General features: G+C 38.9%; 2 protein-coding genes and 1 long non-coding RNA gene across 3 annotated transcripts in view; 2 read left to right on the top strand and 1 right to left on the bottom strand.

The window, feature by feature from the left end:
• The first annotated feature begins 157 nt into the window (after positions 1-157).
• LOC130498755 (uncharacterized) lies at positions 158-4,586 on the top strand. Its single transcript, XR_008937693.1, has 2 exons — positions 158-417; positions 4,374-4,586. It is a non-coding gene; the product is annotated as an uncharacterized LOC130498755 (long non-coding RNA).
• A 5,501-nt stretch (positions 4,587-10,087) lies between these two features.
• On the top strand, positions 10,088-11,698 carry LOC108821363 (MATH domain and coiled-coil domain-containing protein At2g05410-like). Its single transcript, XM_018594403.2, has 4 exons — positions 10,088-10,359; positions 10,437-10,597; positions 10,806-11,029; positions 11,273-11,698. The coding sequence occupies exons 1-4, from the start codon at positions 10,253-10,255 to the stop codon at positions 11,681-11,683; spliced, it is 903 nt and encodes a 300-aa protein (XP_018449905.2). The 5' UTR covers positions 10,088-10,252; the 3' UTR covers positions 11,684-11,698.
• Positions 11,699-11,921: 223 nt separating this feature from the next.
• Positions 11,922-24,034, bottom strand: part of LOC108820307 (UPF0481 protein At3g47200-like) — a 28,591-nt gene continuing 16,478 nt past the window's right edge. Inside the window, exon 5 of the mRNA XM_056992105.1 lies at positions 11,922-12,780. Coding sequence (XP_056848085.1) covers positions 11,947-12,780 — 834 coding nt within the window. The 3' untranslated portion in view covers positions 11,922-11,946. The remainder of the gene's footprint in view (positions 12,781-24,034) is intronic.

Genomic DNA, 24,034 nt, shown 5'->3' with positions numbered 1-24,034 from the left:
ATAAGGAATATATTCATAGAGTATATATTAATGAGAATATACTTTGTTAAGTTATAAGAGTTAAAGTAGGAATTCCGAAAATGTAGTAAGTAAATGGAAAATAATAACTAAGTGTGATATTAATAATAACTAATGATATTATTTAGATTTATTAACAAACGAAATCGAAGAATATATCCACATAGCATATACTTAATCTGTTATTTTGATTTGAAAAATAATTCTGAGAAGATTTTAGCTAAACTAAATTGGTAGAATTTTAGTATATATCCACTTAGCATATTCGAAATGTATTCGTTTAACTATCTACCAAGATCTTAAATTTGGTAGAGTTATTTGTTATTTTCAATTCAGGATGTATTGAAGAACACGTTTATCTCTCGGAGAACAGGAGTTACATGGTACTAATGCAAATAGGTATGTAATGATAAGTTATATTATTAGAAATGAATTAGGTATGAAACTGATTTTGGATAGTTAGGATATTGGGGAATACATGTTGGTCGCCACTTAACAGTTCAATCATTTTAATATTTTTAATATAAAATACAAAAGTTTTGTCACATATAATAAAACATATTGCTAAGCAAATAAAAAACACAGACACATTCAAGTGCTTTAGTATACAACATAGAGCACACATCTAGAGGATTATATAGTGCATGAAACAGATTAAAACATATTGCATGGATAAACTTACACAAAACAAAGGAAAACCATTGATAAACCCTTTCATTTCTTATTCTTCACGAGTAACAAAGGAAAACCATTGATAAATCCTTTTGTAGTAGTAACACTGATCGCAAACTAAAGTTATGTCATCCTCGGGGTGACACATTCTCCATGGTCGAATGTTAACCATCTCCGCATAGTCATCATGAGTGAAACTACACGGAATTGCACTTAGGGAGTTCTTGATTCTCTCCCAGCTTTGATTGGACCTCGATGGTTTTTCCAACCATCGAAGTTTATCCATGTACTTTCGCCCCTTCCAATAGTGACCACGAACCATCATTAACAAACCGTAAAGTAACGTACCTTCATCATTTTTCCCAATGGAAGCTTGTCGGAAATGATATAGTCCTGCATGTTGCTCATCCTTTATGAAGTATTTAAGTATCCCCTTGATATAATGAGCAACCGGGTTGTCATTCTCCAAACACTTTTCTTTCAACTCAGTGTTCTCGGTTAGCATTTCCTTTGGTTTGGCATCAAAATATCGTAGGTCGAGATAGTTAGTATAATTAGAAATCGTTTTTAGAGCAAAGAGAGTTGCGGTATATTAGTTAGGATAAGTAGCTCTGTTGGTATTAAATGTATCATCAGATTTTACAAACTTTAAAAGGCACGCATATATACACTGATAATCTATTAAATAAAGAAAGAAATTTTATTAAAATCATAGAATAAAGATAAAAACCAAGGACAAAAAGCATCCTGTGAAATAAAAACCTATAAAGAAGCAAACAGAAATGATAAGACAAACTTTTCAAAACAACACCTAAAAAACATGCAAGAATCCGAAAATATATCAGCCACTTTCATCAATCTTTTTCAATTCTGTGCATTGCTTCTTCCTTGAACAAATAGAGTTCTGATGCAGAAACTTGGTTCTTTCAATATAGCATCATTCAAACTCCAAACTTTCATGGCATTAAATGTGGCCAGTAGAGAAGAATTGTTTTCATCAATTGAAATTCCAAAACCATAAGATTTGCCAACAATGTCCACAATCTCAGGTGGTAACATATCTTGAACTTCAATCTGTTATTATAGAAATATCAATATTAGATAACTAATAATAATATTAGTTACCTGATCTAAATGAAAAATATATCACCTCGTTAACCAAAATATTAACCACTTTCTTTGCAGATTTTTTCACAATATATGTTGCAACCGAGTCTAGAAATGTGATTTTCGATTCACCTGTCTGATCCCGCACCAGACACTCTAACTTGTACCTAAAAAACAGCACAAATTTACAGAATTAGAATAAAATTTTTAAAATAAAAATATGTATCATCAGATTATACTTTTCAAATATTACCTTGGAGAAACCTTGGTAACGTTACAATGACAAAATTCACACCACCAACTTTGGACATCTGATTCAGCAAAACACATAGGCGATTTGAAAACCTTATTATGACAGACCACACAAGCACAATACAACTATACTTTCAAGGTATCAATAGCATAAACTGAACAGATCACTCTGCAATTTCCACCCTACAAACACATGAAAAATACATTGTAATCGATAAAATTAATAACAAAATATTTGCATGGGGGTTTATAGGATGTCAATAGAACAAAATCTTTTCAAAATGTTTCATCTCTTGAACGGTTATGAAAGGATTTTGGGACCATCTATTGCGCTTTTCCTCGATCTGTATCTTAGGAGAGATATTTTGGTTCTTTTCAAGAGTTGCATCACCATGAAACCTAAGAAAAGATATAAAAAAGTATTAAATGACAAACTGTATTTCGTTAGAATAATTTAAAATAAAAAAATATATATATATAAATATAAGATTCTTACTTTTCTTTAAGTGATTTTGCTTCCTTGATATCTGGGTTCATAAACACCAAAGTAGAATTAACATTGACAATTCGCCATTGATCTGAAAATCAAAAATATAAGAAGATATCCATTAAATACAGATAATTAAAATAAAATATTTCACTGCAGAAGTAGAATATACCATGCCATTTTACGATTTTAGCAAATCGAATTAAACAAATATCTCCACTTTTTGGTTTGACATCTTGGTTAAGTAGATCAGCTAATCTACCGGAAATGCAGCACTGTAGGCGATGGTCACTGAGATGATAAAATAGTAAAGCCATATCAGGATCAGATTAATGTTTAAAAAATCAATACTATTGAATCCTTACTTGCTATCACCGAGAGTAAACACCAAATTGGACACTTCTTTCCTTGCAGCTTGAACAATAATGTTATCTCCAAAGTCTAAGATTACTCCAACCACATCTGTTATTCATCCAAATATGAGTTACATAAATTCGAAATATATATAAAATAAGGAAAATAGAATAGCAAATAGAAGTTACCAATCAGAAAAAGACTGTCAAGTGAACCATTTATAATGGTGGCAAAATCTTTTAGATCAAAGTACATGTTGTCGCAGAATGTTAACTCACAGTCAGTTATTGATGTGTGAACCATGAACTCCATTCTGTATACATGGTTGGTGGGTCGATTCATACCAGTTGCTGAACTCAAACCAAAGTTGGTAATAACTTTCCACTCTCCAACACCACATTGTCTCTCAAATCGATCCATTAGAGACTGTTTGCAAATAGCATGAATCTTGATACCCTATAAACATGATAAAATACAGAACTAGATCATATAATAAATAAATTAAAGTCATGTCAGAGGGTAGGGGTTTCTTACATTTTTGTCGGCTAACACCATCTCAAGAGATGCACCATACTGGTGACTGAATGAAACCCATGTATGAATCACTTTCACGACAACTTTCCATCCAGATTTATAAGGCTTAACCTCACTTAAATTGCTCATTTTGATTATGGATTCCATAAGTGACGCTATAAAAGTTTAAAGCGTGATGAATGGTTTGTTTTGATGTTCTAGATTGTGATATTTATACTTGTATAGGATGACCATTTTCTTTAATCGGATATATATAAAAAGTTTGATAATTCGGAATATTCTATAATCGCATATATTTTCTCATTTTTGTTTCGATTTTTATACCAGATTTTGTTAGACTAATATTTTACTTGATTTATAATACAAAATACTTGTTATACTTTGGAATATTCTATGGATATAACTTATTTGAAAATCATTTTAGTTAGAACAATATATTATTGTTGTTTTGGATGATTAGTTTTTTTGTGTTTGGATTTTATACGCGAAGATGTGATCAATTAGGATCTGATTCTCAATTTTCAAAGTTGATTTCATAAATAATAGATGTTTTTTATAAACAATAATCGATGCTATTAAATACCATATTATTAAAGATTTATCAGAAAATGAATAAGAAAAGAAATAATATGGACTACATTGTTAAACCACAATCTTCAAACGTAAAATTCAATCTCCCACGTAAACCAATCTGGATTCAGAAAATTTTATACTTCATGATCTGACTTGAGGAGATTGACAAAATGTTCTTTGATCTTTGTAAAGTCTTCTGTTATTGTGGATACCTGAAACATAATTGAAACCATTATGAAATTTTGAATCTGTAAGAGAGCCATGTAGCAAAACGCAAAATAGATCTGTTTTTGTATGTTTAAAAGAACTTTTTCAGAACAGGATGTGTTTTGTGAATAGATGGAAGAATAATACTCAAGTAATAATACCTTTTCAGGAGAAGAGCATGTGTTTTGACCTGACATAATGAATCAGGATGCAGGAACAACTTGGTGGAGGAAGGTAATTGTTTGTCTCTGTTATGGATGTTTCTGAGATTTCTGATGATCATACGATTGATATATGGGTTGCAAGTTTTGTGTCGTTGTATTGTTTACAAATAAGTTGTGGTTCATGTTTTTAATTTTATTTGGGTATTCGTATGATATAATATGGTGGAATAGGTAATCACGTTTTGTTATAAATAAATTGAATATCGTATGATCCGGTTCATTTGAATAGGTAGTCACGTTTTGATATAATTAAAAGGGTAAGACCAAAAAAAATTTAAAATGAAAGGGTCCAAAACAACTTGCATAAGTCGACTTTTCACCAAATCTTCTGTTTTAATAGTATAGATACATCATATAATTTATGTTTGAAGTTCTAAAGGTATGTAAAATTTGATAATTATTGTAGACATATTTTCCAACATTTTTACGATTTATTTTTACACAAGTGATGACAAGGAAATTATGTGGATAATTAGTCAAAGGTGAATCTAAATATTAAACTCATTTTTGGCTATATAATTCAAATCTACCCAAATAATAAAGTCGGTTAGTTCTTTCACCACTATATGTTTCAGATAACAAACAAATTCATATGCATAAACTAAATTAGTTTCCAACTTAACGTTAAACAAGTTTATATTTGATAAACATATACAATAATTGTACTTTCAATCGATAATGTAACATCCCTATCCCCCGGCGTCCGACCGGGGTTATCGAAAGGGAGTTATGGACACGCGTATACCCTTAAAGGCAACCCGCCGTGTCCGTTACTGGTCCCAAGAGTCGACGGACGCATTGCTTTCTTTGAAATTCCAATTTACCCGTATCCATTTACTTCTACTTACGGTTCTGCGCAGGGAAATGGAAAGGGGAGTGGTGAGCAATTGGATTACTCTGTGAAGTGGCTCTAGACCAGTCTACCCGCAAGACACTCTACATTACTCTATGCGGGGGTCAGAACTGACCAATCACTACAACCAATTAATGCAACAAAAGATAATCCGGAACAACACCATTTCTAACAACCTAGTAATCAATCAACTCAATGAACTCAGTCTCAACTACACTTTACTCAGAGAACTAGACTTCAATCAAACGGACTGACTCGACACCAAACAACCTAGCGTCGGACCTATAGCCGTTTACGGATGTCCCTACACATTCCAGTCTATCCTGAAAGGGGCGCCCTCTCTCGGGAAAACCTTCCCCCCTCAGCTTCCTAAATGACTATCTGAACCACAGCACGTTGGCCCGTCGGCACTGTCTGCAGCCCGGTCGTAATAGCCATAATTATGCCACTACTCGGCATTGGCTCGATCCTAAGGTGCCTTCTGTAACCGTCCTTATTTATATCCTGCCCTCGCGCGGTTATCACAACTCACCCACGGGTGCCTCGTGTTAGGCTAAGGCCCGCAGGTTCCCACGGATGCCTCGTGTTAGGCTAAGGCCTACAGGTCCACACATCCTAGACTCTAGACGCCCACCCGTTCTCGGTGGTCCAAGCAGGACTACAAGCAAGTTCATTGACTCAAAACCTTTCCACTTCATTTCCCATTCCTTCCCCGTATCTCAATTCTCAACTTCCATAACTCATTTCTCCCCCACTTAGACTTTTGCTCCAACACTTCACATTATACTCACTACCACTTAACAACCAACACTTATAAAACAATCATTACTCAAGATACTGATACAACTCTAACACCAAATGCAACTATTTTCACTAGCAACTTAGCTTTCAATCACACATCATCGCTTGGGACACAAGATCAATCATACTATCATCCAACAACAATAATATCCACATCAACACAAGGCAGTCCATTAAGTCACATTTAATAGTATGAAGGTTCTTATGCAATATGCTCTACTCAACTATCACCCTAGCTTTCATCATGATCTACATCCTAATTTTCAAAAAAATCACTAACCAATCCTAGATCCAACACAAAGTGATATAAAGATCCATGAGACAAGATGGATGCAAGACACCTCACCTTAACCTAGATTTGGATCTGGATCTGAAATAAGACACAAAGGGGAAACAGAATCTGATCTGATCACAACCACACCACCACACCACACGGCTATCACACCACCACCACCACCACACGGCACCGGCAAGGAGAGAGAGAGGGATGCGCCAATGTGAGAGAGAGAGAGAGAGAGAGAGAGACGCATGGGAGAGAGAGAAGGGAGGAGAGAGGCGACGGCTGGGAGAGAGAGAGAGGCGACGGCTAGGGCTTCCGGTCTCCGTGAAATCTCTGCAGAGCTCCGCTGCAAAGTTTGTGATGTGACAAAAGTAGGAGAGGAGGCTGTCTATTTATAAAAAAATAGAAGAGAAACCCTAGGTTTTTGTCAAATGGGCCGTAGAGAAGCCCGTCTCCCTAAAAAAAATTTGGGCCATGTTATGGGATGTTACAATCTCCCCCACTTAATGGAATTCGTCCCTGAATTCCGCGTGTCGAAACCCCAATTCCTAACATCCCATACCCAAGTGACAACCAGCTCGTCATTTGTCATCCAACTGTTTATGCAACATCCGGCTTACTTCCGTTATGGATATCCTTCATCCCTTTATAACTCATCCATCCTTCTAGTGTCACTGTTTCTTGCGTTTCGCCAACTTTGTCTGTATTCTACTTACAGTTACGGTGAGGCGTACTAATACTGATGGCTTTGGAATATTATCTAAGGTACTTCTTCAGTCCTTGCTCGACCAATCCTGTAATGTCATTGTGAAGTCAAAACATCTGCGGTAGAGAATACCTAGGGACGCGACACAACTCTCTCTAAGGAACTCGGCAAAATAGCCCACGGTGATGTAATGCCGGTTTGCCACCACGCTTCAGCCGCGCTACTCTGATTATCCTTGCTCCTTGTGTCCACATGTACCACGGTCCAGGCATCCCACATTTATGGATTCTGCAATCATAAGGTATCTCTTGACACAATCCCGTTGCAACCTTGTACTCCTCCTAGCCAATATCAGGTTGTTCCACTTGCTCCATGATTTCATAGGTCCTCTTCAACTTTGTCCTTAGTTCTCTCCACTTTCGATCAAGCATACGGGGTCCAACCATTCTGGTACATTATACCCACGATTGTCCCCCTGGTCATTACCGGCTGACGAAGAGATCATTCAAGTAGAGATCCGATAAGAACCATAATAGAAGTATAGATATAATGGGTGGTTTTTGAAAACATCTCACAACTTTCTAAAATATCAAACTTTCGCAAACTCTTTTTCTTTAAAACAAGATTTTGAAAATTTCGGAAATACCGACCCCTTAGAATAGCACTAAGGGATCTTAACCCCCGCTCTGATACCAATTGTAACATCCCTATCCCCCGGCGTCCGACCGGGGTTATCGAAAGGGAGTTATGGACACGCGTATACCCTAAAAGGCAACCCGCCGTGTCCGTTACTGGTCCCAAGAGTCGACGGACGCATTGCTTTCTTTGAAATTCCAATTTACCCGTATCCATTTACTTCTACTTACGGTCCTGCGTAGGGAAATGGAAAGGGGAGTGGTGAGCAATTGGATTACTCAGTGAAGTGGCTCTAGACCAGCCTGCCCGCAAGACACTCTATATTACTCTATGCGGGGCCAGAACTGACCAATCACTACAACCAATTAATGCAACAAAAGATAATCCGGAACAACACCATTTCTAACAACCTAGTAATCAATCAACTCAATGAACTCAGTCTCAACTACACTTCACTCAAAGAACTAGACTTCAATCAAACGGACTGACTCGACACCAAACAACCTAGACGTAGGACCTATAGCCGTTTACGGATGTCCCTACACATTCCAGCTTATCCTGAAAGGGATGCCCTCTCTCGGGAAAACCGGCCCCCCTTCAGCTTCCTAAATGACTATCCGAACCACAGCACGTTGGCCCGTCGGCACTGTCTGCAGCTCGGTCGTAATAGCCATAATTATGCCACTACTCGGCATTGACTCGATCCTAAGGCGCCTTCCATAACCGTCCTTATTTATATCCCGCCCTCGCGTGGTTATCACAACTCACCCACGGGTGCCTCGTGTTAGGCTAAGGCCCGTAGGTCCACACATCCTAGACTCTAGACGCCCACCCGTTCTCGGTGGTTCAAGCAGGACTACAAGCAAGTTCATTGACTCAAATACCTTTCCACTTCATTTCCCATTCCTTCCCCGTATCTCAATTCTCAACTTCCATAACTCATTTCTCCCCCACTTAGACTCTTGCTCCAACACTTCACATTATACTCACTACCACTTAGCAACCAACACTTATAAACAATCATTACTCAAGATACTGATACAACTCTAACACCAAATGCAACTATTTTCACTAGCAACTTAGCTTTCAGTCACACATCATCGCTTGGGACACAAGATCAATCACACTATCATCCAACAACAATAATATCCACATCAACACAAGACAGTCCATTAAGTCCCATTAAACAGTATGAAGGTTCTTATGCAATATGCTCTACTCAACTATCACCCTAGCTTTCATCATGATCTACATCCTAACTTTCAAAATAATCACTAACCAATCCTAGATCCAACACAAAGTGATATAAAGATCCATGAGACAAGATGGGTTCAAGACACCTCACCTTAACCTAGATCTGGATCTGGATCTGAAACAAGACACAAAGGGGAAACGGAATCTGATCTGATCACAACCACACCACACGGCTATCACACCACCACCACCACCACACGGCACCGGCAAGGAGAGAGAGAGAGAGGGATGCGCCAATGAGAGAGAGAGAGAGGGATGTGCCAATGAGAGAGAGAGAGAGAGACACGCACGGGAGAGAGAGAAGGGAGGAGAGAGGCGACGGCTGGGAGAGAGAGAGAGGCGACGGCTAGGGCTTCCGGTCTCCGGAAAATCTCTGCAAAGCTCCGCTGCAAAGTTTGTGATGTGACAAAAGAAGGAGAGGAGGCTGTCTATTTATAAAAAAAATGGAAGAGGAACCCTAGCTTTTTGTCAAATTGGCCGTAGAGAAGCCCGTCTCCCTTAAAAAAGTTTGGGCCATATTATGGAATGTTACACATAAGATCACTATTGTAATGTTATCAAAAATTAATTAAACCGGGTTTAGCCAGGGAAACACCCTGGTCTATTATAAAAAGGAACGATGAGTAAGAAGCGATTCACGTTCCTCTCGTCTTGGTAATTATAGTTTAGACCTAGACGCCTTTAAAACTGTGGCTGCACTGTTTTGCCTGCCTTTTTCGAAGCGACTCCTAGGGTATGTACTGTATTTCACTATTTTGATCTTCATCTAATCTTCCATCACCTTTTCGATTCTCTGTTCGTTTTGTCAAACGTGGTAACTACTGAAAGCAAACTATTAAGAATTCTCTCTCAGTAGTTTATTTTGGTTCAATTGTTTGAGTTGCAAGTTTGTGTGTTTAGGATCAATCTTCAAGATCAAATGGAGTGTGACAGTACTTTGTCACCGTCTCTATTAAACCGACTTTCATACGATTTACGTTTTTCCTATTTTCATGCTTTGACTTTATTTACATTCTTTAGTTTTTTACTTTTCCATAAGTCTTTTACTTTTAGGATTTTTAACGCCATTATATAAGGCATAGTCTCGATGACTTTAATAATAAGAATCAAGTTTTAAAATCATCTCTATCTCTTATTACTTTCTGCACAAGGAACACCATTATCATCAACGTTCTTAGGTTCTCTGAGCTGATCCTTCTTCTTTAGTGGTCATCTCTAAGATCTTTGAATACCCTTCCTTCTAACCTGCAAGTAGGGTTACTAGTTTGGGACTTCTACTCGGATATCCTATCTCATGGAGAAACAATCTGACAAGAAGATTACTTGGATGATTAAAACTTTCTCCTCTTTGCAATCCGAGATAGTCCAGTCTGATATAGTCGTGGTGGGTCGCTGCAGATGGTAAGAATTAAGAATGAAGTTGTTTTTGGCTAATCTCCTTCATTTTTATGACTGTTATCTTATGTTGTTAATTACAGGCGTCTAAAGGCATACCCCAAAGGAGATAATAAGGCTAATCATTTCTCTCTGTATCTCGGCGTTGCTGATTCTGAATATTTGCCTCTTGGATGGAGAAGGCACGCTAAATTTTCCCTTACTGTAGTAAATCAGTTTACGGAAAAACTGTCCAAACTTAGAGGTGATCGTTTCTTGATTTTTCATTTAATAAGGCGGAGAAGTTTCATATTTGTGGTCTAGGACTGCTGCGAGATTTTTGTTTTTATATGTTGTGCCTGGCTTGTGTAGTTGTCAACATGGATGTTAAATCGGATGGAGTCTATATAATGTCATATTTTCATGCTTACTCAAAAAATGCAAACCATGAAATATATTTTGATATTTTGCAGAGAGGCAAAACTGGTTTGATAAGACAAATCCTGACTGGGGGTTTTCAGAAATGATTTCCCTTGACGAACTTCATGACAAAGAAGGATTTTTAGTTAATGGAGAAGTAAAGATTGTTGTGAAGGTTGATGTTCTTGAAGTTCAAGGTAAAGTAGATGTATCAGAGGAATCTTCACCAGTAATGGAAACCATAGATGTCAATGGGTTTCAAGTCCTTCCTTGGCAGGTAATATAATATAAGTAGATGTACAAAACTTCTTGTTTTCTTACTTCAAAAAGTCCAACCAAAATACAAAAGCAATCATGGTTTCTACAAGTGATTATAGTAAAAAGACTTATAACACACACAGAACAAAAAATGGTCGAATCAAAGTCCCTAACTAATAGTTCAATTTCTTAATATAGTTACAAGCTGAAGATAGTCTATTATGCTACGGCTTTGCTTTATATATATACTTTCCAACTGCAGGTAGAATCTGTGAACCGTTTGTTTGAAAAACACCAAGATATTGCATCAAAATTTCGTCCAAAGAATCCATATCTAAAAACGGCGTACATGAATGTCCTCCTAAGCTTAACCCAGACGATATGTCATTCGCCCTTGGAAATCTCCAATGATGATTTGGAAGAGGAATATGCTGCTTTGTTGTATCTGACAGCTGAGGGATTTCAGTTGGATTGGTTGGTGAAGAAACTTGATGAAGTTAAGGAAAAGAAGAAGAAAGAAAAAGCTTGTTTGGCTCAGCTTCAAGAACTGGAGGAAGAACTAAAGCCATTGAAGCGGAAGTATTCAGAAATGGAAGCTCAAATGGACAAGGTGAAGGCTGAGTTGTCTGCAGCTAAATATCCTGTCTCCTTGTACGATGAAGATGTTGTCTGAAGATTTGAGTTCTTAGGGTACTTGGATTTAGATTTCTAAATGAGCTCTCTTAAAATTAAAAACACTTGGATATAGATTATTATTCCTTAATTTTATTTCTAATCCCCTTAACATAACCAGCAGTTCAACTTATTGGAAAATTCAGTACAAAGTCATGTCAAGATCTGACTGCTTGTGTCTACATTCACAATAAAATATTTGGTTTAATAGATTTTTGACTACTAAATGATGTCTTAGAAGATGTAAACACCTGTGGTAATAACTCACAGGGCCAAGATGGAGCATACAGCCTGTATGAAAGTGAGAAGGAGAAGAAGCAAAGCAGCCAAAACAGAAGCAACTGACCAAGGATTGTGGAAATAGTCATGTCTTAGAATCGCCTTCCACCTGTTCCATGGTGTGTTGCAGTAAGATTGTAAGTTCTCAGAGAGGCTCTGAAAGTAAAACTTTCTGCCAAAGATAACCTCTGTGCAAATGCTATCAAACACATCTGAAATATCTTCTGCGGCTCCAAGACTGTTCATAAAGATCCCACTGCGGATGAGCAAGTCAGCATCCGCAGGGGATCTAATGAAGCAACTGAGAAGCCTGATGTAGTGGAGGAAGCTCTTATCTGAGCAATGACATTGTTCAAACACAATGATATTCCTGAAGAGGGATTCCGTGAGATCATCAACAAAAATAGTAGGAATCTCCAGCACTCCATCAGCAAATTTAAGATCAAGTAAACAACTACTGGTCTCTGATGGCTTGAACTTAACACCAGCGTTGTGTAGCTCTGTTGCTTTTGGCGCATTGTAAACCGTAGATATACCTTCTTCCAATCTGATTGAAACTAGCGGCAGATAACAAGACCTCAGAAGATCAACAAAATGCTCTGGCTCTGCAGATTCATACATTTTATCATCAATGTTGCTCAGGAAACAACTGAAGTGGCTTTTAACTATCTCCAGTACTGAAGGTGTTCCTTGTTGGTAGTAAGGAGTCAAGAGATTGAAAAAACCCTTCACAATGAAAAAGGGTAACTGGTTTTCTATTAGGATCATGTCACGACACACGTTAGTGATCATCCATGGCTTCCCAAATATGCGATCGTTCTCGGTTACAATTTTCAGACTATCATCTTATTCCACCAGCATCTCTAATGCAAACTTGATCTGAATCAGCTCTGAGAAAAACTGACTGCCTTGCCTCCAAGAAAAGAGAATATATGACTCAAACTTCTTTAAAATAACAAGAGCCTTCGTAGATGAGAATCACTTAGAATCAGCTATCCTGACATCAACCAGACACCGCTGTCGCCAATAGCACAGGATCAAAGCCTGTCGTACGCACAGAACAGTGTCTTGCTAATGTAGTAGCAATTCTGAGCAATCATTTCCTCGTGTTGCATTCTCTGCCTTCCAAAAGCCAATCCAAGTGAAGCCTCAACCATTTCTTCTATAGCTCAACATGTTGTCTAGATCGAACCATCCCGATCCAAGAGCTTAGCATGAGTCTTCTTGTTTCATGAATAATACATGGCGTCTTCCATATCCTCATTTTCCCTGAAACTGTTTGTTAGGAATTATGGATCGTTTGATTGTCCTAACTACTTAACACATATAATTTGATCACCGAGTTCCCGGCCTCTAGCACGGTACATTTCGGGTGAGAACCGTCTCCCACAACATCCACTATCAATCAAAAGGGTTTACACAAACGCTTAGAGTTCTAAGCGCTCTCCTCGTGTAAAACATAACACCATACGAAGAACACAACATAGAATAAAAAAGATCAAAGAAACTCTCTCCTGCAAAGACATGACTCGAACAATGTTTTGCTTAGTTTCTTCTCTACCCCCGATCTCTCTTTAGCTTTCTCTTGTTCTTGTGTCCTCGGATCCTCTCGTCTTTAGGATAATTAGAAAGCTTTGACCACCTCTCTTATTTATAACTCTTAGATTTTCCTATTCCTTTTGTGTTAACTTATTTCATTAACCGACATATGAAGAAAATAGGAAACCATCTAACGTTTTACTTTTTGGTGCAGGAATTGCTTATTGGACTGGAGGTGAGTTGGGTCATATACTCACAATCTCCACCTTATGGCCCAACTACACTAAACCCATCTCTTCCTCATCCTTACGCTGATGAGTTTTGACGATCACCTCTGCAACTTCTTTCGTTAATCTGAACCACGATCCGAACCGGTGACTTCGCTGAGTTCCTTCTCCAGTAAACTTCTGTGTCCAGAGATTCACCATGAGTATCTTATACTCATCCACCTCATCCTCTCAGAACCCAAATCTCTCTCGGCTTTTGCGTAAGTGACCTTTAGCGCCACGTCTCAACCTGGTAGTGAATGTCTAATGATAAACCACAGCATCTCCTGCTCCATTATACTCTCCGATGATTCTCCAACTCTTTCTCTGTCTCCGATATGATTCCGACCAGCGACTCTGTCTTCTTTTGCAAGACCCTCGTGGCTGATCACTTCAAATACTTATAGAGCTAGATTTCATCAAGCCGACCATCTCTGACTTGTATTCCTCCGACGTCCGGTGTTCATCTGCCTTACAACTACTCCATTGACGCTTGTGTCTTTCCGTGAGCTGTATTCCCAAAGGTATTCCTTCTGATGAACTTGTGGTGATTCTGACCACACTTATCACCAACGCCTTCTCTTTTATACGAGACCAAAACCGTGCTCCATCTGCTTCAAATTCAGACTCCACAAGTAATCTTCTAAACGCCCCTTTTATTCTGTTTAGAATTGATTCACTTCTCATCACTTAAACAAGAAACTAAATTGTACTCTGTTTCTTGTATTTGATGACCTGATGCCAAAGAGATCCCGTGTTGTATTCTTACTTGTGTATTTCTGATCATGAGGCTTCAAACTTCCATTGGTACACCACAGGTAAACACTTCTAAACTTAGTTTCAGCTTCAGTTTAGATCCCAAATCTTCACAATACAATAACTTAGAACACAGGCTGAAACTCAGTGCTCTTTTATTGTTTTGTGAGATTTTAACTATCATGTTACCAACTTGGAACCTCTGAAACGTCACCAACCCTTTATGGAACCCAGGAACCTCCTAAGAACCTCTTACGGTCTTACCCTTGATCTTGATAGTGAATATCCGGAACACAAAGTGCTGTGTTCTCCGTTGTTTAACCTCCAACACCATTTTTTTTTTCAGATAACCATTGAAACCTTGATGTATTTGTTTCAAACTTTCTGAAATTTTTTATGAAATCATAAAACACTAACTTGTGTTTTTCTCTGTAACAGCTTCTCCGACAATCTCCTTTGTCTTCTCTGTAACAGCTCATGATTTCAGGTTTCTCTCTAAACCTTATGCCTTGTTGAAATCAATTATCCCCCAACTGATTTCTAGATGTCAGATACCATCATCAAGCACCCACTCTCTCTTGAAAGCTTTCTCTTTAATCTTTGTTGCAACATGATTATGCTTGAACCCATAGACATCTTTACCTGTTCTCTTATACCCTGTCATCTTCACCCTATGAGTTCACTAACCTATAACTCATCTCATGTCTTTAAACTTAAGACAACCGAGACATCCTCTAACTTTGTAGCTCCACCTGGAATCCCAAACGTTCTGTCTCGAACGTGCATTACACTCTAGTAACAGCAATGACTCTACCTGGAACTTGGATCCTCCGAAGTTAATTTCCTCTTTTATCTCTCTTGAGCTAATAACCTTTTTCCTCACTGCTTCTCTTGATTCTTCCTCGCCGAGCCTAGGCGTTTCCACCAATTCTTAATCCCAGAAGACGTCCAAGAACCCTTTGCTTCTTGTTAAGCTCTCAATCTGATTTTTTTTTTTTCAATTCCATCGACCAATTATTCTTCTTCCTTGACTCTTTCACCTGAGCCATAAAACCAGAAATCCCTTGCTCGTTTCTTGGTTTCTAAGAAACTGATTCCCTTATCAGTTTTGTCCATATGAGTTCATCTTCCTTAAGTCACTTGCAGAAACCAATCCCGAGAGTACCACTTGTAACTCTAACTTGCGCTATCACCTTTTCTTGATACCATTAAAAACCCTGCAACTCTCTATGTTTCACCAGTCTTTGTTTCTATCTTTGGAGTCTTCCTCATGTTCTGATCCTTATAAAGACTGAACACCGTCAATCTCCACCTCAATGTACCATAGATCACATACCTTGACCTCTCCTCCAACAATGATAACATGTACCCCATCTTGTACCGCTGTTTAGACTCAAACAGAACACGCCGTCTAATCATCTTGTTAGAAAGACTTTCGATACAATTCTCTAACATGTTCATTGCTAGACTACATCGAGAGTTTCTCCACACAGAACATGCAGTCTCCTTCCTCTTTCAGTTTATGCCATCATAAAATTCTTTGATGCATACGATCTGAAATAATACACGAAACCCTTTGAAACTCAACTTTCGTTTCCGCATCTCGTGACTTTGATGATACTCCCAAACTTAAGCCTTTTAAGACTTCCTCAAACTTTGTGGTTGCAGCGGAAACCACACTTAAAATCTTCAAACACCTCGTACTTCTTTAAACATGCCATGTTTCCCTTTGATCTTTCTTCCTTTGCATGAAACTATAACATCATCTCCACCTTGATCCAAATCTCTTTAATAGGCAGATAACAACCATCTATATAAGATCAATCAGCCTTGAACACTTTTGGTACCGCCATTATGAGTAATGGAACCCGCCGCCTAACATCCAATTTCGTTAAGAAGACTTTCGATATCAACCTTGTTCAACTCCCTTGAGATGAGTGTTATTGAATCAACACCTTGTGCTTCCTTGAAGACGATGAACTCGCACTTTCCTTGAAGAACAAATAAATACTTTTTATCTTTCTTCTTTGCGATTCTTCGATCTCTTTTACACCCGCAATCAAAACCTGGATTGCTCTGATACCACTTGTTAGGAATTATGGATCGTTTGATTGTCCTAACTACTTAACACATATAATTTGATCACCGAGTTCCCGGCCTCTAGCACGGTACGTTTCGGGTGGGAACCGTCTCCCACAACATCCACTATCAATCAAAAGGGTTTACACAAACGCTTAGAGCTCTAAGCGCTCTCCTCGTGTAAAACATAACACCAATACGAAGAACACAACATAGAATAAAAAAGATCAAAGAAACTCTCTCTTGCAAAGACATGACTCGAACAATGTTTTGCTTAGTTTCTTCTCTACCCCCGATCTCTCTTTAGCTTTCTCTTGTTCTTGTGTCCTCGGATCCTCTCGTCTTTAGGATAATTAGAAAGCTTTGACCACCTCTCTTATTTATAACTCTTAGATTTTCCTATTCCTTTTGTGTTAACTTATTTCATTAACCGACATATGAAGAAAATAGGAAACCATCTAACGTTTTACTTTTTGGTGCAGGAATTGCTTATTGGACTGGAGGTGAGTTGGGTCATATACTCACACTGTTCGCTTCACATTCACCAGAGACATATCATCAATCATGTAGACAAGAGTTTATTGAAAAACAAGACGATCCTCTCGTTTTTAGCATGCGACCAACGACTATCATGTTTTTATGGTTGCATATCCTTTCGCAGATGACCGAAAACAAGACCGTCCATGTCACAGCCACCACGAAACTCTAATAAGATCCATTGCCATGTGCTGAAAGGTGCAACTCATCTTCATCTCAAAGTTGCTTTGTCTCAGAAGTTTAGCCTTTGTGTTAACAACCTACTTGTTTACACTTAACTTGGTGTTCAAGAAACAGTATTCAAGCAACACGTCATGGGAAAAGGAATGAAATCCAGCTTGCCGAATCACCTACTACACCTCATCCGCTAACAAAAATAAACTATCTCCAATGAGATCGGGTCTAGCTTGTGTTGTAGTTCCAGTGTTTTGACGTCTCATCATCTGATCACAACCCAAAAATACAGTATCTGCCTGCAAAAATTCAAAGTACACTGAGACCATGTATATCTATCCAGCCAAGACTTCCCCTCAGCCACAATTCTTCATCTTAATATTAGCCACTTGCGTTTAAACTAGTTCCAGATCAGACAGCCTCTCTGTTTTTCTCTTGATAGATCTCTTTCTGTTCATATTCTTGGAAACCTGATAAAATTGCTAACTATTTTTCTGCATTTTACAGAAACCTGCAACCCCCGAACCATATCATGATGCTCCAACTTTGAAGACAGTTCCGTAAACACTCAGCTTCATCATGTTTCTACCAACACCAGTTTTTAATTCATTGAGTTGTTTCAACACCGTATGATCAGAGAACCCAAAGTACTTCTCGTACAGTCTTTGACTCGACGTCTCTTCAGGATCAAGGTTAACTATGGGTTATCAAGCTTTTCTACACATCACATGTCAGCAACTACGCCATGTGTCTACAAGTTTCCTCTTCCACTGTTCGCTCTTCGAGTTACCCAACAAACAATGCCCCCTTCTTCTTCTTTCTTTTAAACCTCAACGTCAACAAGTAAGAAGCAAGAACAGCCACTGATCTTTTTCAAACACTTTCCTTAACTCGAGTTGAGAGTCCATATCTTTTGCAGCAAATAAAAAAAGAACAGAGCTTTTACTTAGCCAATCTTCTTCAGTAGTTGCCCTTTCATGAGATCGAGTTTAGTATTCCTGGTCAGCGAAAATATCAATCTCTGGAACATCCAATGTCATCATGATTTCATCTAGAATCTGTCACAGGTTCTGGTACAGTTTTTGATACATGATACGTTGCACTCGGTTCCTCAAATTTAGTTGACCTTTCAAGGCTTCTCACCACCACTTTATCAGCTCAAGAACTCGTGTTCTTCTACTCCTTTCAACTAATTTGCATGCTCATGGCTCTTTCTTCTTCTTCTTCTTCTCCTTGAAACCATCTCCAAACCTTGACTTGATCTTCTCACTTTGACTTGTCCTTAGATAGCCACATAACTGGAATATTTTAACATAGAGGTTTCAACACAGACTTGACCAATTCCGACGAGGCCTTGTTGGCGTCTCTCTCTCTCTCTGATAATCTCTGAGACTGTTGCAGACAATCGGAACCCCAACATATACATCGCAGGTTAGACCTCCTGATACATAACACATCATGTAGAATTCAAGTTCTTATCTCCTTTATATTTGAGCCTTCACTCAAACTTTCATCAGTGTTAATTGAATCATGTCTCTCCCTCAATCTTCTGTTTCAATCACTGGTACATTGGCTGAACAATATTTTCTTTGCTTTAATATTGAACAATTTTCACCAGTTCACAACAACCAGTACCCTCTGAATCTCTGTCTTCCATTTATTTCATGCATCTATTTTAGTTCAGCTCATCAAATCAACTTGCCACCAGTCTCGTTTCTCATGAACCATAATCATCTTCTGTTGCATGTAACTTCACATCAACTCCAAACTAAACATAACCGGTGTACTCTCTTGTAACGTGTTCAAGAATACGAGAACCCATGACCTTGACTCTGTTGGATAAGCTTCAAAGATAGCTTAGGAAACAAGTTATTCATAAAAGGAAGTTTGAATAACTAAAAAGGAAAAACTTGATTTAGATTTATGTTAAGTTTCTAGATCACTTTGTAATAGGTTAAGCTAAGACCCTATATATATAGAGATCTATAATGTAAGATGATCTCAAGAAGTTAAGAGTTTAATAAAACGAAGAAACTGTTTTATTAACAAGCTTTGCACATTCACAAAATCGATCCTTAGGCGACTTTATTTGGTATCAGAGCTTAGGTTTTTGTGTGATTGTGAAATCGAGAAGCTGTATCCATGGCTGATACAAAAGCTTTAACAGAGATGAAGCCACTAGGAAGAAGAGAAGACTTTCCGAGTGCTGTAATCTGTCCGATGCTCAATACGACGAACTACACTGTTTGGGCAAAGAGGATGAAGATTCTATTAAAGGTTCACAAAGTTTGGGGTGCAGTAGATCCAGGCACTGACGACGAAGAAAGAAACGATCTCGCAACGGGACTTCTGTTCGGTTCAATACCTGAAGCGATGGTTTTACAAGCCGGAGAAGATGACTCCCCTAAAGTTATATGGGAAGCCATTAAAACCAGAAACCTTGGTGTTGAACGCGTTAAAGAAGCTCGTCTACTAACGCTGATGAATGAATTCGATCGATTAAGTATGGAAGACTCGGACAGTATAGATAACTTCACGAGCAAGTTAACAGAGCTTGCATCAAAAGCGTCCTCGTTGGGACAGAGCATTGATCAACCAAAGCTCGTGAAGAAACTTCTCAACAGTCTACCAATGAAATTCATTCACATGACGACATCAATAGAACAGATGCTTGATCTAAACAAAACCTCGTTTGAAGATATTATTGGAAGACTCAAAGCATATGAAGAACGAGTCAAAGGCAAAACTGCATATGATCAACAAAACAATCTGTTGTTCTCAAGCACTGAAACATCAAGCGATCAGAACTCGAGAGGCAGAGGAAGAGGATCATATCGTGGTCGTGGTCAAGGAAACAGAGGTAGAGGACGAGGAAGAAGCAACACTGGCGAGGGGAACAAAGAGAAGAAAGACTACTCCCAGATCACATGCTTCAATTGTAAGAAGAAGGGACACTTCAAATCCGTGTGTCCTGAGAAGAAAGAAGAGAAACAAGAGCTCAACAAGACAGAGACGGAGGATAGCAGAAGCTGCGTTATACATGCATCAAGTTGTGTATCTCAACGAAGAGAAAGTCTTACCGAATTCACTAGAGCCAAGCAAGAAAGAAGATGGTATATGGTATCTAGACAACGGTGCGAGCAATCACATGACTGGTGAAAAATCTTACTTCTCAGAGCTCAACGAGAACATCAAAGGAAAAGTCAAGTTCGGAGATGGCTCGTATGTAGATATAAACGGCAAAGGATCTATTCTCTTTGAAGCCAAGACAGGGGAACAGAAGCTCCTAACCGACATATATTACATACCGAACTTGAAGAGTAACATACTAAGTCTGGGTCAAGCAACTGAACAAGGGTGTGACATAAGGATGAAAGAGAATTACCTCACTTTGAGAGATCCAAGCGGTAGACTTTTGGTGAAAGTTCAGAGAGCTTCTAATCGTCTATATAAGATATCACTCAAAGTCAGTAAACCTACTTGTCTACTCGCAAAGATCAAGGAGGAACCATGGAGATGGCACGCACGCCTTGGTCATATAAGCTTCAAGACAATAAAGGCCATGGCAACACATGATATGGTTCGTGGCTTACCTGAAATACATGAAGAGAAGCAGCTGTGTGACTCATGTTTGGTCGGGAAGCAGACGCGTCACAGCTTTCCTGCAGCAACTGCATACAGAGCTTCGGTTGCTCTCGAGCTGTTACACGCGGATCTGTGCGGTCCCATATCACCGGCAACACAAGGTCACAACAACTATATCTTCGTCATAGTTGATGATTGTACGAGATTATGTGGTCAATTTTGTTGAGAGAAAAGAGTGAAGCCTTTGATAGATTCAAGAGTTTTAAAGCCCTTGTTGAGAGGGAAGCAAACAAGACAATCGGAACACTCCGTACGGACAGAGGAGGAGAGTTCACGTCAAAGGATTTCCAAGACTTCTGCAACAAACATGGCATCAAACGCCATTTAACAGCACCATATACTCCACAACAGAATGGAGTTGTGGAGAGAAGGAATCGTACTTTAATGGAGATGACTCGAAGCATGATGAAAGCTATGAAGGTACCGAACTACATGTGGGGAGAAGCCGTGCGACACGCAACATATGTGATCAATCGTGTTCCTACTAGAGCATTGAAGAATAAAACTCCATACGAAAGCTTGAAGGGAGGAAAGCCTAACGTAGGTCACATAAGAGTTTTTGGATGTGTTGCTCACGCGAAAGTAGATTCAGTTCATCTAAGGAAACTTGATGATCGTTCTCAAGCTCTTGTTCATCTCGGAATCGAACCAGGCACGAAAGCTTATCGACTTTATAATCCTACCTTCAAAAGGATAGTCGTAAGTCGGGACATAATTTTTGACGAGAAGACTTGTTGGAATTGGAAGGGAGCTACTAAGGAAGGACAAGACGACTCTGGTATGTTCCATATGACGTGGGGATTGACTGTAAACGAAGGGAATGGTCCGTTTATAGCCAGCACACAACAAGAAGAAACCGCGAATGCAGAAACAGAGCAGCAAGAAGACGAAACAGGTGTTACACACGCAGAATCAGATGTAACACACAACGAAGAAGAAGAAGTTGATCAAAGCTCGACACAGGAAGTAAGGCGCTCAACTCGTCAAACAAGTAAACCTAGTTACCTAGATGACTACATTTTACTTGCTGAGATAGAATGTGAGCTGCTGCTTCATGTTATCAATGATGAGCCAAAGAATTTCCAAGAAGCAAAGGGAGATAAAAGATGGACGAAGGCATGTGAAGACGAGATCCATTCTATCAACATAAACAAGACATGGACGCTAACAGACAAGCCAGCAGGAGCAAAGATCATCGGTCTCAAGTGGATCTTCAAGATCAAAAGAAACGCTGATGGATCTATCAACAAGTTCAAAGCGAGACTCGTAGCTAAAGGTTACGTACAAGAACATGGTATCGACTTTGATGAAGTGTTTGCACCAGTGGCTCGATTAGAGACCATAAGACTCCTGATTGGGTTAGCTGCTGCGAACAAGTGGGAGATTCACCATCTAGACGTCAAGACAGCATTCTTACATGGTGAGTTACACGAAGAAGTTTATGTGTCACAGCCTGAAGGGTTTGAAAAGAAGGGAGAAGAACATAAGGTTTTCAAACTCTCCAAGGCCTTGTATGGATTGAAACAAGCTCCACGAGCTTGGAACATAAAGCTTGATCGAACATTGAAACAACTCGGCTTCAAGAGGTGTTCTAAGGAAAATTCTGTCTATCGAAAGGATGATAAAGGAAAGCTTCTTATCGTAGCTATCTACGTTGACGACTTGTTCATTACCGGAGACTCTGCAAAAGAAATCTCAGAGTTTAAGAAGAACATGTCAAAGAACTTTGAGATGTCTGATTTAGGTCTTCTAACCTACTACCTCGGATTGGAAGTAAGACAAAGCTCAAAGTCCATCATGATCAATCAAGAAGCGTATGCGAGGAGAGTATTGGAGGAAGCTGCAATGGACGACTGCAACTCGACATGTATACCCATGGAGTTCGGTCTGCAACTCTCAAAAGGTCTCGACGAACCTGAGATAGATGCTACACTTTATCGAAGAAGAATTGGCTGTCTCAGATATCTTATGCACTCAAGACCAGACATGTGTTACGCAGTGGGCATCTTGAGTAGATATATGCACTCACCAAGAACGTCTCACGGCAACGCACTGAAGCAAGTGCTAAGGTATTTGAAGGGAACAGTCGGGTACGGATTATCTTACGAGCAAGGTGGATCAATGAATCTCGTGGGATATAGTGATAGTAGTCACAACACGGATCCGGACGATGGAAGAAGTACGACAGGTCACTTGTTTTGTCTAGGAGAAACGCCAATCACTTGGTGCTCACAGAAGCAAGACACTGTGTCTTTAAGCTCGTGTGAAGCAGAGTATATGGCGGCAACGGAAGCAGCAAAGCAGGCGGTCTGGATACAAGATTTGATAAGTGAGATTACAGGAAAAGAGATGAAGAAGACGATGATAGGAGTGGACAACAAGTCAGCTATATCATTAGCCAAGAATCCCGTGTTTCACCGTAGGAGCAAGCACATTCACAAGAGGTTCCATTTCATTCGCGAACGAGTAGAGCAAGACGAGATTGATGTGGAACATGTTCCTGGAGAAAAGCAGAAAGCGGACATTCTAACTAAAGCTTTAGCAAGAATCAAGTTCAAAGAAATGAGGGAGCTGATTCAAGTTCAAGACTTAAGCAAAGATGGCTTGAAGCTTAGAAGGGAGAATGTTGGATAAGCTTCAAAGATAGCTTAGGAAACAAGTTATTCATAAAAGGAAGTTTGAATAACTAAAAAGGAAAAACTTGATTTAGATTTATGTTAAGTTTCTAGATCACTTTGTAATAGGTTAAGCTAAGACCCTATATATATAGAGATCTATAATGTAAGATGATCTCAAGAAGTTAAGAGTTTAATAAAACGAAGAAACTGTTTTATTAACAAGCTTTGCACATTCACAAAATCGATCCTTAGGCGACTTTATTAAAACTGACTCCAACTTTTCAGCAGCAGATTAAAGCATAGCTTTCTCATACCAAGTAAACCTCGTAAGCAGCACTGAATCTTGAAGAATCTTCTTATAACCCTTGCAAACTTCTTGTGTTTCGTCTAGCTTATAGACATTCTGTAGTTGCAGCAGAATCTTAACTCACCACCGTCTACAAGATTTGAACACTTAAT

This window comes from Raphanus sativus, chromosome 8 (assembly GCF_000801105.2).
Source record: "Raphanus sativus cultivar WK10039 chromosome 8, ASM80110v3, whole genome shotgun sequence".
NCBI lineage: Eukaryota > Viridiplantae > Streptophyta > Magnoliopsida > Brassicales > Brassicaceae > Raphanus > Raphanus sativus.
This window is presented reverse-complemented; position numbering and strand designations above follow the sequence as displayed.

Excerpts from the sequence above, each read along its gene's own strand:
- LOC108821363 (XM_018594403.2), top strand. The coding sequence starts at position 10,253 with ATGGAGAAACAATCTGACAAGAAGATTACTTGGATGATTAAAACTTTC. Across the intron at positions 10,360-10,436 it reads GTGGTGGGTCGCTGCAGATG|GCGTCTAAAGGCATACCCCA; the intron begins GTAAGAATTAAG and ends TGTTAATTACAG. Across the intron at positions 11,030-11,272 it reads TTCAAGTCCTTCCTTGGCAG|GTAGAATCTGTGAACCGTTT; the intron begins GTAATATAATAT and ends TTCCAACTGCAG.